Source organism: Nerophis ophidion, linkage group LG17 (genome assembly GCF_033978795.1).
Source record: "Nerophis ophidion isolate RoL-2023_Sa linkage group LG17, RoL_Noph_v1.0, whole genome shotgun sequence".
NCBI classification, from domain to species: Eukaryota; Metazoa; Chordata; class Actinopteri; order Syngnathiformes; family Syngnathidae; genus Nerophis; species Nerophis ophidion.
Window position 1 is genome coordinate 12,815,749 of NC_084627.1, and position 17,837 is coordinate 12,833,585.

General features: G+C 36.7%; 1 protein-coding gene across 2 annotated transcripts in view; it reads right to left on the bottom strand.

The window, feature by feature from the left end:
- LOC133536113 (dymeclin-like) overlaps window positions 1–15,608 on the bottom strand; it is a 53,161-nt gene extending 37,553 nt beyond the window's left edge. Inside the window, exons 1-5 of one of the 2 annotated variants that reach the window (XM_061876320.1) lie at window positions 15,395–15,608; window positions 5,365–5,557; window positions 507–559; window positions 345–438; window positions 81–217 (exon numbers count right to left, since the gene is read on the bottom strand). In XM_061876320.1, coding sequence (XP_061732304.1) covers window positions 81–217; window positions 345–438; window positions 507–559; window positions 5,365–5,504 — 424 coding nt within the window. In that variant the 5' untranslated portion in view covers window positions 5,505–5,557; window positions 15,395–15,608. Of the gene's footprint in view, window positions 1–80; window positions 218–344; window positions 439–506; window positions 560–5,364; window positions 5,558–5,633; window positions 5,734–15,394 lie in introns of those variants that run through there. The other variant, XM_061876321.1, reaches the window with a different exon arrangement.
- Between the last annotated feature and the right edge of the window lie 2,229 nt (window positions 15,609–17,837).

Genomic DNA, 17,837 nt, shown 5'->3' on the forward strand with positions numbered 1-17,837 from the left:
GTTTCCCAGTTTCCATCCTCCTTTGACAACAACTTCCTGTCTCTGTGTGCCAGTGTATGAGGGAGAGAAACAGTGCTCACCGCCACAGGAGCCTGGCGCCCTCTCCTGGTAGCTGAACTGCAACTGCAGCTCCTCCTCGCTCATCTCCCGGATGAACACCTTGACCAAGCAGCGGATCATAAAGAGAGCATTGTGCGCCTGCCAAATGAACAGTTGACTGTGGAACAAAGGCGGAGCACATCAGACAAAATCATGGTTCATGGTGACTTTGTTTCAAAAGGTCAACCTCTCCCATGTTGTTATTATATTAGTAACTCAAGCATCTTAGACACATTAACACTCACTCTTGGCATTCTGTGGAGATTTTCAGCTCTTTGGTTCTTCCCAGGAAGATTCTCACCAGAGCACCAAAGTTCCCTGTTCTGGGATTGTTTTCAACTGAACAGGAAATAAATATTAGGTCCTGCAACATTCATCAATTGATACAATAAAGAGAGGCAACATACTTAAGAGCTTTGCCAACGGTAAAACTGCTTCTTCCAGCAACTTGGAGTCACCACTGTTTAAAGCACAAAACAAAACGAGAGATGTGTCTAATACAGTGGCTGAGTATTCCCTCAACTGTAGAGAGCACCTGGCACTCATTTATTAGAAAGTGAAGCCCTTAAAAATACAATTGCAATTTTATAATAATATATTTTGTATTTTTTCCCCAAATTAATTGTTTGGAAATGTTCCACACTGCATACAGCAGCACTTCCTCTATATAGTATAATTTTTAATGAATGTTGCGGTCGCACCACATCACGCATGTACAACTAATTCCCAGGAATTATGGGCAGCCTCGCAAATGTGTCCAATACCCACAAATTCACCTCAGATTTTGGCCAATCGAAATTTTCATCAATCCAAATCAAAACACGATGAAAACGTCTCCATCGCATCACCCCACGTCTTCACTTCCTTGTTTACATTAACATGGACATAATTCAGTCACTCCTTAATCACTCATTATTCACTCATTTGCCAACAAAAATCACCACCATAGATCGCCAACAGTTACAAGATGTTCTAATTGAAAGTACGGATATACCACGTGCAATGTGATGGAGGAGTGAAAAGTTTACAACTGACTTTTAACTTTCAAAACATGCACAAAGGTGCACAAGAATGTGTTCAACTTGTGGACGACAGAGCAGACAACATTTTGTGGTGTTTGTTATACAAATTATGCAAACGTGCGTAATTTGGTCACCTTTTAGATATGTAGGTATATGTATACCTACATATACCTACATATATGTAGGTATATGTACCTACATATACCTAGATATGTATATGTAGGTACATATACATACCTTTTAGATATGTATATGTATATGTACATATACATATGTATATGTACGTATTAGGGGTGTGGGAAAAAAATCGATTCGAAAACAAATCGCGATTCTCACGTTGTGCGATTCAGAATCGATTCTTTTTTTTTATCAAGCCAACAAACCACTACACAGCAATACCATAACAATGCAATCCAATTCCAAAACCAAACCTGACCCAGCAACACTCACAACTGCAATAAACAGAGCAATTGAGAGGAGACACAAACACGACACAGAACAAACTAAAAGTAGTGAAACAAAAATGAATATTATCAACAACAGTATCAATATTAGTTATAATTTCAGCATAGCAGTGATTAAAACTCCCTTATTGACATTATCATTAGACATTTATAAAAATTAAAAAAAAAAAGAACAATAGTGTCACAGTGGCTTACACTTGGATCACATCTCATAAGCTTGACAACACACTGTGTCCAATGTTTTCAAAAAGATAAAATAAGTCATATTTTTGGTTCGTTTAATAGTTCAAACAAATTTACATTATTGCAATCAGTTGATAAAACATTGTCCTTTACAATTATAAAAACTTAAAAAAAAAAAATCTACTACTCAGCTAGCGTGTCAGCAGACTGGGGTAGATCCTGCTGAAATCCTATGTATTGAATGAATACAGAATTATTAAGAATCGGAAAAGTATCGTTTTTGTATCGAGAATCGCGTTGAATTGAAAAAAAAAAAACGATATATAATCGTATCGCGACCCCAAGAATCGATATTGAATCGAATCGTGTGACACCCAAAGATTCGCAGCCCTAGTACACATGTACATATACATATGTATATGTACATATACTGTACATATGCATATGTATGTATACGTATGCATATGTATGTATACATATGCATGCATATGTATGTATACATATGCATGCATATGTATGTATACATATGCATACGTATGTATACATATGCATATGTATATATACATATGTACATATACATATGTATATGTACTTACATATACATATGTAAGTATATGCTATACTTACATTTTATGAATGGAAAATGCATTTAAAATAATTAACAAATTAATAGGCAAATGTACATAATACAGTATGTCATAAAAGAGTATAACCTTCAACCATTTTCACTACAGTATATATTTTCAAGAGTGAATACTATAAATGAAGCTTTAATATACTGTGGTGCAAGGTTTCTTAACCTTTAGTGCCCAACTTTTCCACTACAGATGGGCCTGGGGGTGACTCAAATATTAACACTAAAAGAAAAATGAGTACTAACCAAATATACTGCATGAGAAGGAACGCAGAAATAACTGACGCAAAATACATTCACATACAAATATGTAGTGCTAAAATTTTAAATAAAAATACATTAATAATTAATATGTTTTTTATCTAAACTGTCATGAAATTAAAGTCAAAATGAAAATACTGCTTTAACACTTTAGTCGTAATTCTTGTGCTTAAAAAACTAGCTCAAGATTTCTGAGATTGTCATTACTGCCGCTAGTTGTGGAAAAGTGTATTACAACTAAGTACCGCTGCAGCCGATACAGATCACAGCTGAGAAACTAATATTTTTGCCGGCTGAGAGAATTATCTATTTTAGTACTGTGTATCAGTATATAAATGCATTTTTTCATGACTCCCTTCCTTAGTAGATTAGATTAGATTTGTATTTATTTTTGGAGGCAGCCTTAATAATATTTTGGATTAACACTCGCTTTCATATTATTTGACAATGTTATTAACCCGGTAATCTATAAATTGGTTGGATATATTTATGGAATATGATTAAAATCAAGATTAAGATTACTAACTAACTGTTAATATTACAGTGGGCCTCGGACCCCTCTGTAGTGTAAAAGTTGGGCATGTGTAATGTTGAAAAAAGTTATGATGGCTTTAAACCCTGCTATGTAAGATGTATTTAATTTACACGAGAAAAATAAAACCAAAACAAAATTGGATTTGTTTATTCAGGATAACGTTAAATGGATTATACTTGTATAGAGCTAATCTACCTTCAAGGTACTCAAAGCGCATTGACACAATTTCCACATTCACCCATTCACACACACATTCACACACTGATGGCGGGAGCTGCCATGCAAGGTCCTAACCACGACCCATCAGGAGCAAGGGTGAAGTGTCTTGCCCAAAGACACAACAGGCGTCACCAGGATGGCGGAAACTTGGATCGAACTTGGAACCCTTAAATTGCTGGCACGGCCGCTTTACCACCCGAGCCACGCCATCCCCAATAATGCGCGTTGATGAACAATTTAAATTAACAGATTGTAAATTGGACAGATTATACCTTAGTTGCTAATTGACATCTGTGGTACTTAATGTTATCTGTAAAAACGGTGGTCATATTCCAAGGTTCCAATGTATACCTACTCTAGGGATGTAGCAATAAACTGTATCAATGATAACTACGGTAAAACTCTTGAGAGTATTATTGTTTTAAATAAAATTACCGAAAAACCGTGATTGATAACTACATTTTTATTAACTCAAGGACTGGCGCCAGCTCAGTCGCTTAAATGCTAATATGAAAACAAGAGGAATTAAGAAACGACATACCCCAATCTGAATTTATATAAACACATTACTGTCTAAACAACTAAGATATTCAATTGTACACATTTAGCCTACAGACTGTGCTCTCTTAGAACGCAGTGATCGATTTATACACAGAGGAAAGACAGAGGTGTTTTATGGTGCGTTCAAGGACAACTGAACACAGTAGGATGCCACACAACGCCCACTAGAAATAATAAATAATAATAATAGATTTTGTTGGGCACTTTTTATATAAACAAATCTTAAAGTGCTACAGTACAAACCAATATTTAAAACAATAAAAGCTTAGCCACCAAAACAGATAAAATAATTAAACTAAAACACAATCGGCGAATTATAAAAAGACACAAAATATGCAAAGTACTGGGTTCCAACAGTGTGTCTATTTATTTTAGTTATTTAAAAAAAAAGTTATTTGTGCAAAATATTTCAGTGTGTATAAGTACTTTTTGAGCACATTCAACCATACTGCGATAATAATGTTACGCGTAGTTTAATGTTTATGATCGGTGTTATTGACATTAGTACCATATAATTAACATATGTACTGTTGTTGAAATTATTAATTTGTGCTATTAGAAATGTTGCCTGGCTGGGATTGGTTTGGAATTGAGATTGTTCTAGCCAGTGTTAGTTTATTGGACTGATTAATCTTCTATGTATTTTTTCTAAATAAATGAAATGTATCCTAAAAATAATTGTAACCGTGACAATTTTGGTCGCGATAGATGTAATATGAAATATTAATATCATTGCATCCCTAACATGTTCACAGTATATCTTATATTATTTGTTACGATATGATATGATGCACACACCTCCACCTAAAAATAATGAGTAAATAATACACATTTATTTAAGGTGGCGCACTGACAAATTGAGACATAGCATCAATAGGAGTGGGACTATTGTTTCAGGAATTATAGCATGTACAGAATAACAAATCTAATGTGATCCAATCCAACAGCAGCATCAAATATTCTGCCTTTACAAAGTTATTACTGCTCAGTTAGGACTGACATTATCACAGTGGCATTAATACAATGTCATCATTCATTATTGTCATTGTGCAGTATTTTGCATTGTTGTACAATTCCAGTGCATCATTCAAGATGAAGTATAATACTCTGACTTTTTTAACCGTCATATTAAAAGAGCAAAAGGCCAACTAGTCAGGCAGAGCCAAAGCAAATAACCCTGATGAATCATTACTTAGGTGGTGAAAGGATCGGCAAACATCCTGTCCGAAGCGTTATAGAGGATCCTGGATAGGAATTTTAATATAAGTCTCCTTTAAACGTGCTGGGTGTTTCACAAAAGCAAGGAAAGAGGCAATTGTGTACAGTTAATGATCAAAGTTCCAAACATGCAATATCTAAACTTAACAATGTGTGCATGTTTTGTACCTGCTTGTGGGACTAATAACAGTGAAGGAGATGAGCTGATTCCAGAAAGGGTCATTCTCCGATATGGACTCCGTGCCCACCAAAGCCTTGAGGCTGGGGTTGTCGGGCAGGTCACTGAGCAGGCTGGTGTTGGCTCCCATCTCCAGTGTCAGCCTCACACCTCAATGCTGGTTCACCGGGCATATGCCAACTTCTGCGGGCATAAAGAGCACACAAAACATGACCAAAGTGCACTTACATGTGTTGAACAAATCCATCGTCTCCCTCACTTGTTTGCGTTGTGCTTGAGAGAAGAAGCGCTGAAACGGCCAGCTTTGAATTCACGAGGGGAAACTTGCACATACCTCTACCTATGACACGCCCTGAGCTAAATGAGCCCACCTCTTGTTGTTACCCAACACTTCACGTAAGGCCGGGCAAAAAAAAAAAATCACAATTAATTTTTTCATATCATCCGATCTCGATTAATATTAATTTTTTTTTTTTACTAAAGTGGATTGTCCCGTGCAGGATTATAGCGAGTACCACATTCCAACTGTTTACTACTACAGTATCTTGTAACAGACATTTCCACCATGTTTGATTGAGGTCATAATATATGCTAACAGCTGACAACTGTCATTTACTTCATATATATGTCATCTTGGTGACATCGTTCACAAAAGTGCACTTATAGCTTGTTTTAAAATGTCTCTGAGGGTCTTGTACTTTCTGTTTTGAAATGACATGAATGTTTGTGCCACAGTGCCACTGCTTGATAACTGTTTAATAAATACAATTTTTTTTAATTGAATTAGTTGTGACTTCCCTTTCTGCATGAAAGTTAAAAAAAATAGCATATATTAATGCAGTATGAACAAGAATGTTTTAATGTAGACACATGATACTGAATCATCATACTGCCGTGATTATATGTATTAATTGTGTTAATTAACAAGGCTAAGGCAAAAATATCGAGATATATATCGTGTATCGTGACATGGCCTATAAATATTGAGATTTTTAAAAAAGGCCATATCGCCCAGCCCTAATTGCGCCCACCTTTTTTTTGTTTTAACCTATGTACAGATAGTGATTAATTATACATCTAAACAGGAAGACTACAGTTGGTAAAGTTGCATTTTTGTCTCATTCCTGTGTTTGACTGAATCATTAAGGAGTGGGACTATGCAGGACTATCTGCTATGTGCTCAAAAAAACACAAGGAAGCAACTCTGAGCAGACATTGTACAGTAAGAGTTTAAGTGGTGGTCGGAGGGGCCGTAGGCGCAAACTGGCAGTCGCGCTTCCGTCAGTCTACCCCAGGGCAGCTGTGGCTACAGATGTAGCTTACCACCACCAGGTGTGAATGAATGATGGGTTCCCACTTCTCTGTGAGCGCTTTGAGTATCTAATGATAGAAAAGCGCGATATAAATCTAATCCATTATTATTATTATAATTATTACTTTATTATAATTGTAGTTTTTTATTTCTTGTTAAGCACTTAGAAATAGTTTGGACACTATGTACTTAAACTTCTTAGTAGTGACAGTATACAAAATGTGGATTGTTATGTTCATGCCTTGATTGTCAAAGATGATGTTGGTAATGTAACCTGTGCCATTTCCACCAAAACAAATGTTTTTGATAATCTGTACATTTTGTGTTGTACTTATGACTGCAAGGGGGACTCGTTTTCTGGGCGCACATAAATATGCTTAAATATTATGGAGGCTATACCTTTTTAAGTTGTTTGATTATTGAAATGAGTCTAAATTCACAAGTTTTGTTGCATTTGACAACTTGAACAGGGAGTACCCCGCCTTCCGCCCGAATTCAGCTGGGATAGGCTCCAGCCATTCCAGTGACCCCAAAAGGGACAAGCGGTAAAAACTGGATGGATGGATGTAGTAGATGATGCTACAAATGTACAGAATAAACCACGTGATGTCAGTCGTGTAAAATGAGGAACTTGCATTAATATTCTGTTATTTGATTTTGATATATATTCAAGTTTGTGATATATTAAAAAATAACAACAATGAAAGCATTTAAAAACCCTGACTCAATTAAACCCATTTGACTGATGAAGATGATCATATTATCTATTCAGAAAGTATGAATAATGACAAATGACGATAGAATTTTATTAAGCGCAACATGAGTGTAAAAAAAAACAATGTGTGATTTGTACATTTTCAGAATGTGCTTCGTCTTTATTTTAACAAAAAAAAAACAATCTGAAGTTGTCTTTATTCTTAAATTACTATGCCATGATTTTCCCAGTCCGGCACATTTGGAAATACATTTTTCTCTATGTGAGCTAAAATGAATTTGACACCCCTGGAATAGATAACAAGCTTTAACACACACCATCAACCTAAACCTTTTGTTTACTACCAGGCAAGGCAAGTTGAATTTGTTTGAAAGGCAATTCAAAGTGCTGTGTACCACTCAAATATTTACCCTACTACTTCAGAAGATATTCCAATACTCTTTCATTTCTGAGACAAGAAAGTGTTCAAACATGTCAAAAGCCTTTGACAGATCTAAGAACAACGCAGCACAGTTTTCATCTTTATAGCACTTCCAAAATCATACTGGCAGTGCTGTTTGCGACACTAATGTTACAAACTCCGTTTCCATATGAGTTGGGAAATTGGGTTGGATGTAGGGCTGCAACTAACGATTAATTTGATAATCAATTAATCTGTCGATTATTACTTCGATTAATAATCGGATAAAAAAGACAAACTACATTTCTATCCTTTCCAATACTTAATCACGTGGAGTGATTTCTCCAGATTCTCTGAATCTTTTGATGATGTTATGGACCGTAGATGTTGAAATCCCTAAATTTCTTGCAATTGCACTTTGAGAAATGTTGGTCTTAAACTGTTTGACTATTTGCTCACGCGGTTGTGGACAAAGGGGTGTACCTTGCCCCATCCTTTCTTGTGAAAGACTAAGCATTTTTTGGGAAGCTGTTTTTATACCCAATCATGACACCCACCTGTTCCCAATTAGCTTGCACACCTGTGGGATGTTCCAAATAAGTGTTTGATGAGTATTCCTCAACTCTATCTGTATTTGTTGCCACCTTTCCCAACTTCTTTGTCACTTGTTGCTGGCATCAAATTCTAAAGTTAAGGATTATTTGCATAAAAAAAAAAGTTTATCAGTTTGAACATCAAATATGTTGTTTTTGTAGCATATTCAACTGAATATGGGTTGAAAATGATCTGCAAATCATTGTATTCCGTTTATATTTACATCTAACACAATTTTCCAACTCATATGGAAATGGGGTTTGTAAAAAGTTCAAGTTAAAGTACCACTGATAGTCACACACACACCTAGTGTGGGGAAATTACTCTCTGCATTTGACTCATCTCCTTGTTCCACCCCCTGAGAGGTGAGGGGAGCAGTGAGCAGTAGCAGTGGCCACGTTCAGGAATCATTTTTGGTGATTTAACCCCCAATTCCAACACTTGATGCTGAGGGCCAAGCAGCGAGGTAATGGGTCCCATTTTTATAGTCTTTGGTATGACTCGGTTGGGGTTTGAACTCACGACCTAGTGATCTCAGGGCGGACACTCTAACCTTAGCACTGTAGCTCACATAGCAAAGCTGGTGTTGCTGACGTGTGCATCCTCTTGTCCACTGCTTAATGCAGTTCTTCTCAAATAGTGAGGCAGTTTCCCCTTGCAATCCCGCCGTTCGCAGTCCGGCAGTCCGGCAGTCCCCCTGTTGTGGCTCTGTCATGCAGCGACATAGCACGGACCTCTACGAGATCTCACGAATCCGGGTGATTGACACAGGCCCCTAAACTCCAATATAGCTGCCTGGGATATCCCTGCATATGATTTAGGACCTCCAGGATCAACATGTTCTCATGCATTTGTGTCAACAAAGTGAAATTACATATGAAAACCTTCGGCAAGTTGACTTCATGTCCATTCGGAATTTAAAAGCGTCAAATTCGATCCGCCTTGAAAACTGAGTATTTTGTTTAGAAAATAAATCAGATAACCTATTTTGTGTTTGTTCATGACTTAGAATAAAATATATCTTTATTGTATATTCCATCCATTTTCTACCGCTTATTCCCTTTTTGGGGTCGCGGGGGGCGCTGGCACCTATCTCAGCTACAATCGGGCGGAAGGCGGGGTACACCCTGGACAAGTCGCCACCTCATCGCAGGGCCAACACAGATAGACATACAACATTCACACTCACATTCACACACTAGGGCCAATTTAGTGTTGCCAATCAACCTATCCCCAGGTGCATGTCTTTGGAAGTGGGAGGAAGCCGGAGTACCCGGAGGGAACCCACGCATTCACGGGGAGGACATGCAAACTCCACACAGAAAGCTCCCGAGCCTGGATTTGAACCCAGGACTGCAGGACCTTCGTATTGTGAGGCAGACGCACTAACCCCTCTGCCACCTTATTGTATATTGTACAACTAAATTGCAAGCAAACTCATTTAGTGCAAATTCATAATATATATATATATATATATATATATATATATATATATATATATATATATATATATATATATATATATATATATATATATCATGTAAATAAATAAAAAAAACATAAAAACATGGTACTAAGATAAATACATAAAAATAAGACATAAAAAAACAAAAAATACCAAGCACACAGCTCACTTGCAGTCTTTCTATTTTATGCCTTGTGTTCAGCGACACTATTGCTCTCGTGTAGAAAGAGTTCTTGAACCTGTTTGACCGGCATTTTATTGTCCTATATCTCCTGCCTGAGGCCAGCAGTTCAAAAAGTTTATGTCTGGGGTGAGATGGGTCCCTTATGATGTTTTGGAGTCTTTTTGAGGCACCTGGCACTGTGCAGTTCCTCTAGGGAGGGGAGAGAGCAGCCAGTGATCTTCATGGCAGTTTTTATGACCCTCTGAAGTGCATTTCTTTCTGCCACTATGCAACTGGCATACTGTCCCACAACACAAGCAGATTTTAGCTAATTTGAACTGATTTGTTGCAGCAACCGGCAAATAAAGAAGCACTACGTGTATATTTAGTGCTGCAATGGCAGAGATGTTTTCCAGGATGCATTGACTTGAATCAAAACGGAAAGACCAACGCCGTGGCGATGCCGTTCCGCTGCCGTTTTGCATTCCAGTGCAACTCAGGGGACAGACAGAAGTGTGCTTACTATAGGGCTTACTAAAAACACTTCATTGTCTAAACTCAACTTGCAGGAATTGGGCAAGTCATTTCAAACACACTTTTGTGGTACCCTGAAGAAACCGTTTAACAGTTCCACTCCAATCCTGCAAGTAGTGGTAATGGCCATTAAGAAGTGACTGACAACTTATGATATTAGTTGTCTTTCAAGGAAAACAACCATTAGTGGATTACTAAGTAAATGATAAACAAATATTCTAGCAATACGTTGGCTTCATTTGATTTTGCCATACATCCACTATTTGGATACGTACAATGTATTCTAAACCAACAAGCAGTTTTTGTAACTAACAAATATATAATTATAATAATAATAATACAAATAATAAGGTGGCGACTTGTCCAGGGTGTACCCCGCCGTCCGCCCAAATGCAGCTGAGATAGGCTCCAGCACCCCTCTGACCCCAAAAGGGACAAGCGGTAAAAAATGGATGGGTGGACTAACAAATACATTTTCTATAATGATAATAAAAAAAGAAGTGATTTCCCAGCTTCCCCTATACTCCAATATAGCGGCCTGGGATATGACTGCATATGATTTTGGACCTTCAGGATAAGCATGTTCTCATCCATTTGTGTCAAAGAGGTGAAATTACATCTGAAAACCTTTGACAAGTTGACTTCATGTTAGGGTTGGGTGATATATCGATATACTCGATATATCGCGGGTTTGTCTCTGTGCGATATAGAAAATGACTATATCGTGATATTCAGTTGCTTTTAGCTGCAGGCATTACACTACAGGCTCTTCACTCTTTGTTGTTTCTCCTTCTCACAGAGACGTGAAACAAGCGCACCTTCTTACATACGTCACATACGTATACACCCTTGTGGAGCAGAGAGGTAGCGGCATGGGAAACGTTAGCTGTGGTGCGAGTGGTAATACGAGAGAAAGAAGGTGCGAATCTGGTAACAAATGGAGGAAGAATTAATTCCCGAAAAAACAGCAGGGGGTCCATCGTCTGGCGGTAGTTTGGCTTCAAGCGAGAATATATCGAACAGACAACCGTAATTTTTCAAGTGTGGGGTAAAAGTGTGGCTACAAAAAGTAGTAATACCATACTTCCCATCCCTCACGGATTTTCCGGGAGACTCCCGAAATTCAGCGCCTCTCCCGAAAACCTCCCAGGACAAATTTTCTCCTGAAAATCTCCCGGAATTCAGACGAAGCTGGAGGTCACTCCTCCTACAGCTCAATGCGGACCTGAGTGACGCGCACAAAGAGTGTGTCTGCCCAATGACATTATAACTGTAGAATGATTGAGGGCGAGTTCTTGGTTTCTTATGTGGATTTATTGTTAGGCAGTTTCATTATCGTCCTCCCAGCGTGGTTAAACAACACACAACAACAGCTGTCCAAATTCGTCAAACTAAAGCAGTGGTCTGCCATACAGCAATGTGTTGTGACACTCTTAAACAGGACAATACTGCCATCTAGTGCAATGCATATGGTTAGAAAAACAAGGATGGAATATTGAACCCTCAACTCAACAATGAGTAGATGGGTGTTGTGTGTGTATATGTGTAAATAAATAAACACTGAAATTCAAGTATTTCTTTTATATATATATATATATATATAATAAAATAAATGTATATATATATAGCTAGAATTCACTGAAAATCAAGTATTTCTTCTATATATATATATATATATGAAAAAATTGACTTGGTGAATCTATGAATCTAGCGGTAAATATACTCCTCACCTCTTAACCACGCCCCCAACCACGCCCCACACCCCACCTCCCGAAACTGCTAATGTGTAGCATCATTTGAAAAGTCACCCGCCAGAGAATGAAGAGTGCTTGAAACTCTGCATGTCAACATCTCTGTTCGGTGCCACACCAACAAAATGCTGAGGCAACCATTTCCACATCAACACTGTATGAAAAAAATTGTGAACAACAGAAGGACATAACGTCCACAAGAACCTACCACATAGCGAAGGACATACACTATTTGATTTCCTATTATGCAGCTCATTTTTATTTTACAGTTATTGAAATATCTTGTGTGACATCATGCACAAACGTGCACTTTATTTGTTATAAACTATTGTAGTGGCGTTCTGTACAAAAAGTGCACTTTAATTTAGTGTTGTTTTGATATGTCATCTTAGTGACATCATGCACAAAAGTGCACTAATAGCTTGTTTTAAAATGTATCCGACAATCTTAAACTTTCTGTTTTGAAATGACAAGAATGTTTGTGCCACTGCTTAATAACTGTTTATTAAATACAGTTTTGGTCAATTGACTGAGTTGTGATATCCCTCACTGCATGAAAGTTTAAAATGAGTATATATTAATGCAGTATGAATAAGAATGTTTCAATGTAGACACATAGAATCATCAAACCGGTGTGATTATATGCATCAAGTGTTCATTCAAGGCTAAGGCAAAATATCGAGATGTATATCGTGTATCGTTAAATGGCCTAAAAATATTGAGATATTAAAAAAAGGCCATATCGCTCAGCCCTACTTCATATATTTTGTTTTGAAAACCCATCCATCCATTTTCTACCGCTTATTCCCTTCGGGGTCGCTTGGGGCGCTGGAGCCTATCTCAGTTACAATCGGGCGGAAGGCGGGATACACCCTGTACAAGTCGCCTGCTCATCACAGGGCCAACACAGATAGACAGACAACATTCACACTCACATTCACACACTAAGGCCAATTTAGTGTTGCCAATCAACCTATCCCCAGGTGCATGTCTTTGGAGGTGGGAGGAAGCCGGAGTACCCGGAAGGAACCCACGCAGCCACGGGGAGAACATGCAAACGCCACACAGAAAGATTCCGAGCCTGGGATTGAACCCAGGACCACTCAGGACCTGAGTAGTCCTGGGTAGTGAGTGTTTTCAAAATAAATCGGATAATCTATTTTGTGTTTGTACATGACGTCTTGTGCAACACAAGCAGGTTTTAGCTTAATTGAAACGATTTGTTGCAGCAACCGCCAAATAAAGAAGCAATACATATATATTATGCGCTGGAATGGCGGTGACGTTTTTCCGGGACAAATTAACTTGAATAATAACGGGAAGACTGACACCGTTCCGCTGCCTTTTCGCATTCCAGTGGAAATCCGAGGATAGACAGAAGTGTGGTTACTATTGGGATTACTAAAAACACTTTATTGTCGTCTTTTGAGGAAAACAACCATTAGTGGATTACTATGTAAATGGTGAACAAATATTCTAGCAATATCATTGACTTCATTAGATGTTGCCGTAGATCAGGGGTCACCCACCTTTTTGAAACCAAGAGCTACTTCTTGGGTACTGATTAATGCAAAGGGCTACCAGTTTGATACACACTTAAGTAAATTGCCAGAAATAGCCAATTTGCTCAATTTACCTTTATTAAATAAATCTATATATATATTAAAAAAATGGGTATTTCTGTCTGTCATTCCGTCGTACATTTTTTTTCCTTTTATGGAAGGTTTTTTGGAGGGAATAAATGATGAAAAAAACATTTGAACGGTTTAAAAGAGGAGAAAACACGGAAAAAGTGAAAATTACATTTTAAAACATAGTTTATCTTCAATTTCGACTCTTTAAAATTCAAAATTCCACCGAAAAAAATGAAGAAAAAATTAAAAACAGAATTTATGGAAGATCATTAGTAATTTTTCCTGATTAAGATTAATTTTAGAATTTTGATGACATGTTAAATAGGTTAAAATCCAATCTGTATAGTATATAACAAATTGGACCAAGCTATATTTCTAACAAAGACAAATCATTATTTCTTCTAGATTTTCCCGAACAAAAATTTTAAAATAATTCAAAAGAGTTTGAAATAAGATTCAAATTTGATTCTACAGATTTTCTAGATTTGCCAGAATCCTTTTTTGGAATTTTAATCATAAAAAGTTTGAAGAAATATTTGACAAATCTTCTTCGTCGAAAAAACAGAAGCTAAAATGGAGAATTAAATTAAAATGTATTTATTATTCTTTACAATAAAAAAAATAAATACTTGAACATTGATTTATATTGTCAGGAAAGAAGAGGAAGGAATTTAAAAGATAAAAAGGTATATGTGTTTAAAAATCCTAAAATCATTTTTAAGGTTGTATTTTTTTCTCTAAAATTGTCTGAAAGTTATAAGAAGCGAAGTAAAAAAAATAAATGAATTTATTTAAACAAGTGAAGACCAAGTCTTTAAAATATTTTCTTGGATTTTTAAATTCTATTTGAGTTTTGTCTCTCTTAGAATTAAAAATGTCAAACAAAGCGAGACCAGTTTGCTAGTAAATAAATACAATTAAAAAAATAGAGGCAGCTCACTGGTAAGTGCTGCTATTTGAGCTATTTTTAGAACAGGCCAGCGGACGACTCATCTGGTCCTTACGGGCTACCTGTTGCCCGCGGGCACCGCGTTGGTGACCCCCTGGTATAGAGCTTACTAAAAACACGTTATTGTCGTCTTTCAAGGAAAACAACCATTAATGGATTACTATGTAAATGGTGAACAAATATTCTAGCAATATCATTGACTTCATTAGATGTGGCCGTAGATCCACTATTTAGAAACGTACAATGTATTCTAAACCAACAGGCGTGTAACTAACAAATACATGATTTGTCATTAATTTTAACTATAGCATGGCGTCTGGTTGGTTTATCCGGTTAGTGCGTGTAGTCGGGTTAATGTCGCTCTAATTGTGATAGTCAACAAGCAGTGTTTGCATTGTAACGAGGGTCAAGATATACATTTAAATAAGTCTCCAAATGAGGAGTTGTTGACATGAGAGCTAACGTGAGCCGCCTGTCCCCAATCAGCTGGCCGCCTAGCTTACCTGTCATATGCAGTCTATGCTCCCTCGTCGCTCCTCCGTGGTTTCCGTTGGGCGTGGGGCGGTGAAATAACCCCACTTGGTTTTAAATACAGTTCAATCTATTTCCGTTCACTACTGCTTCTATCTTAAAAAGCACAAGCAGCTCTAATTGCAAAGGAATTTCAGAGTGAAGTTTTACTCTACATACTTCCGGCCACCATGTTTTCCACGTTGCGGGCCGCCGTGCGTGGTGACGTCATAGAAGGCGTTGACTTGCGTCATGACGTCGAGCGAAGAGGGCAAAACCAGACTAAACAGATTTGGCTTAAGGCAGAACCTTACTTTCCAAAGCAGAAGGTATCTCCAGGCTTACGTATGCAGCTATTTCTTTAGATGTTAACCAAAAAATATGTAAAACTATTGACAAAATACTGATTGACTTTATTTGGAAAAACAAAATTCATTATATTAAGAAATCTGTTATAATGAACAATTACAATCAGGGTGGTCTAAACTTTCTTGACTTCACTACACTAAACAACACCTTTAAAATTAATTGGATAAGACACTACTTGAAAGACCCTACCTCAATTTGGAACTTTATTTCTCATCATGTATTCTCTAACCTTGGAGGCCTAAAATTTTTGCTATTGTGTAATTATAACATTGACAGGATTCCTGTTGCGCTCTCAAACTTCCACAAACAAGCCCTTCTAGCATGGTCTCTTGTATACAAGCACAATTTTTCACCTACCAAATATTTCATCTGGAACAATAAAGACATGTGTTACAAAAGGAAATCTCTTTTCCTCAACAATTGGTTTAACAATAACATTATTTTAGTGAGTCAGCTTTTCAAAAAGGAAGGTCAACTTTTTAATTACCAAGAATTTCTCAACCAATTTAAGATACCTGTGACTCCCAAACAATTTGCTATTGTATTTGATGCCATCCCAACAGGTGTTGTTATGTTGAACAGGGCTTACACACCCCCTCTTTCTGCTGTAAAAATTCTGAATGATCCACTTGACACTCCCGTGGGGAAACTTTGCTTTGATCAAAAAAATAACAGAAAAATCCGCAGCTTATTCCAAAATGATTGTGTGTCTGTCTCCTATGTAATTTCCTTATGGAATAATGTTGGACCAAAACGTGGTCCCTTCCTAACAGGTATTTAATTACCAACAAAGTCAAAGAGATATCATTTAAAATCATCCATCGCTATTACCCTGTAAAGACTGTGATGGTTAAATACAAGAAGGACATTGATGTTACCTGCACCTTTTGTAACATGCACCCAGAGACTGTTAACCACTTGTTTTGGACTTGTGAAAACACTCGATCACTATGGCAGGGCAACTGTCGCTTCATCCTGGACAATATTTATGACAAATTTGTGCTTTACTTTAAAGATGTGATTTTTGGTTTTACACTGTATGAACAAAAATTTGAAAAGGAATTCTACCTTTGCAACCTCATTATTTTATTAGCTAAGTTTTATATTCATAAATGTAAGTTTCTTAATACCCGTCCTATCTTTTGTGCCTTTAAAAAAGATCTGGAACTTTACATTAAAACGCTCTCTACCTCTAACAACAAAAAAGCTGTGAAAACGATGATGCTGTGTTCCAAATTTAAGTTGTTTGATGAATCTGAATAAGCCTACGGCTTTCATTTTGTTTATTATTTATATATATATGTTTGTATTCTTTTTTTATTATTTTGAACTTACAACCCCCTGGCGCTGTTTTGCACTGTTTTCATAATGTTTTATAATGTTGTATATTGTTCTTTGTCTTACTGTTTGTAATTGTTGAAATTTATAAATAAACCTTTAAAATAAAAAAATAAAAATAAAAAAATAAATAAAAAATAATAATAATAAAAAAAAAACAGATTTGGCTTACAATATTCTTGACAAATTTATGCTTTTTTTTATCCATCCATCTATTTTCTACCGCTTATTCCCTTTTGGGGTCGCGGGTGCGCTGGTGCCTATCTCAGCAATAAAGATGTGATATTTGGTTTTACACTGTATGACAGGGGTCACCAACGCGGTGACCAACGCATAAGGACCAGATGAGTAGCCCGCTGGCCTGTTCTAAAAATAGCTCAAATAGCAGCACTTACCAGTGAGCTGCCTTTATTTTTTAAATTGTATTTATTTACTAGCAAGCTGGTCTCGCTTTGCTAGACATTTTTAATTCTAAGAGAGACAAAACTCAAATAGAAATTGAAAATCCAAGAAAATATTTTAAAGACTTGTTCTTCACTTGTTTAAAATAAAAAAATTGAATTTTTTTACTTTGCTTCTTATAACTTTCAGAAACACATTTTTAGAGAAAAAATACAACCTTAAAAATGATTTTAGGATTTTTAAACACATATACCTTTTAAATTCCTTCCTCTTCTTTCCTGACAATTTAAATCAATGTTCAAGTATTTTTTTATAATTGTAAAGAAT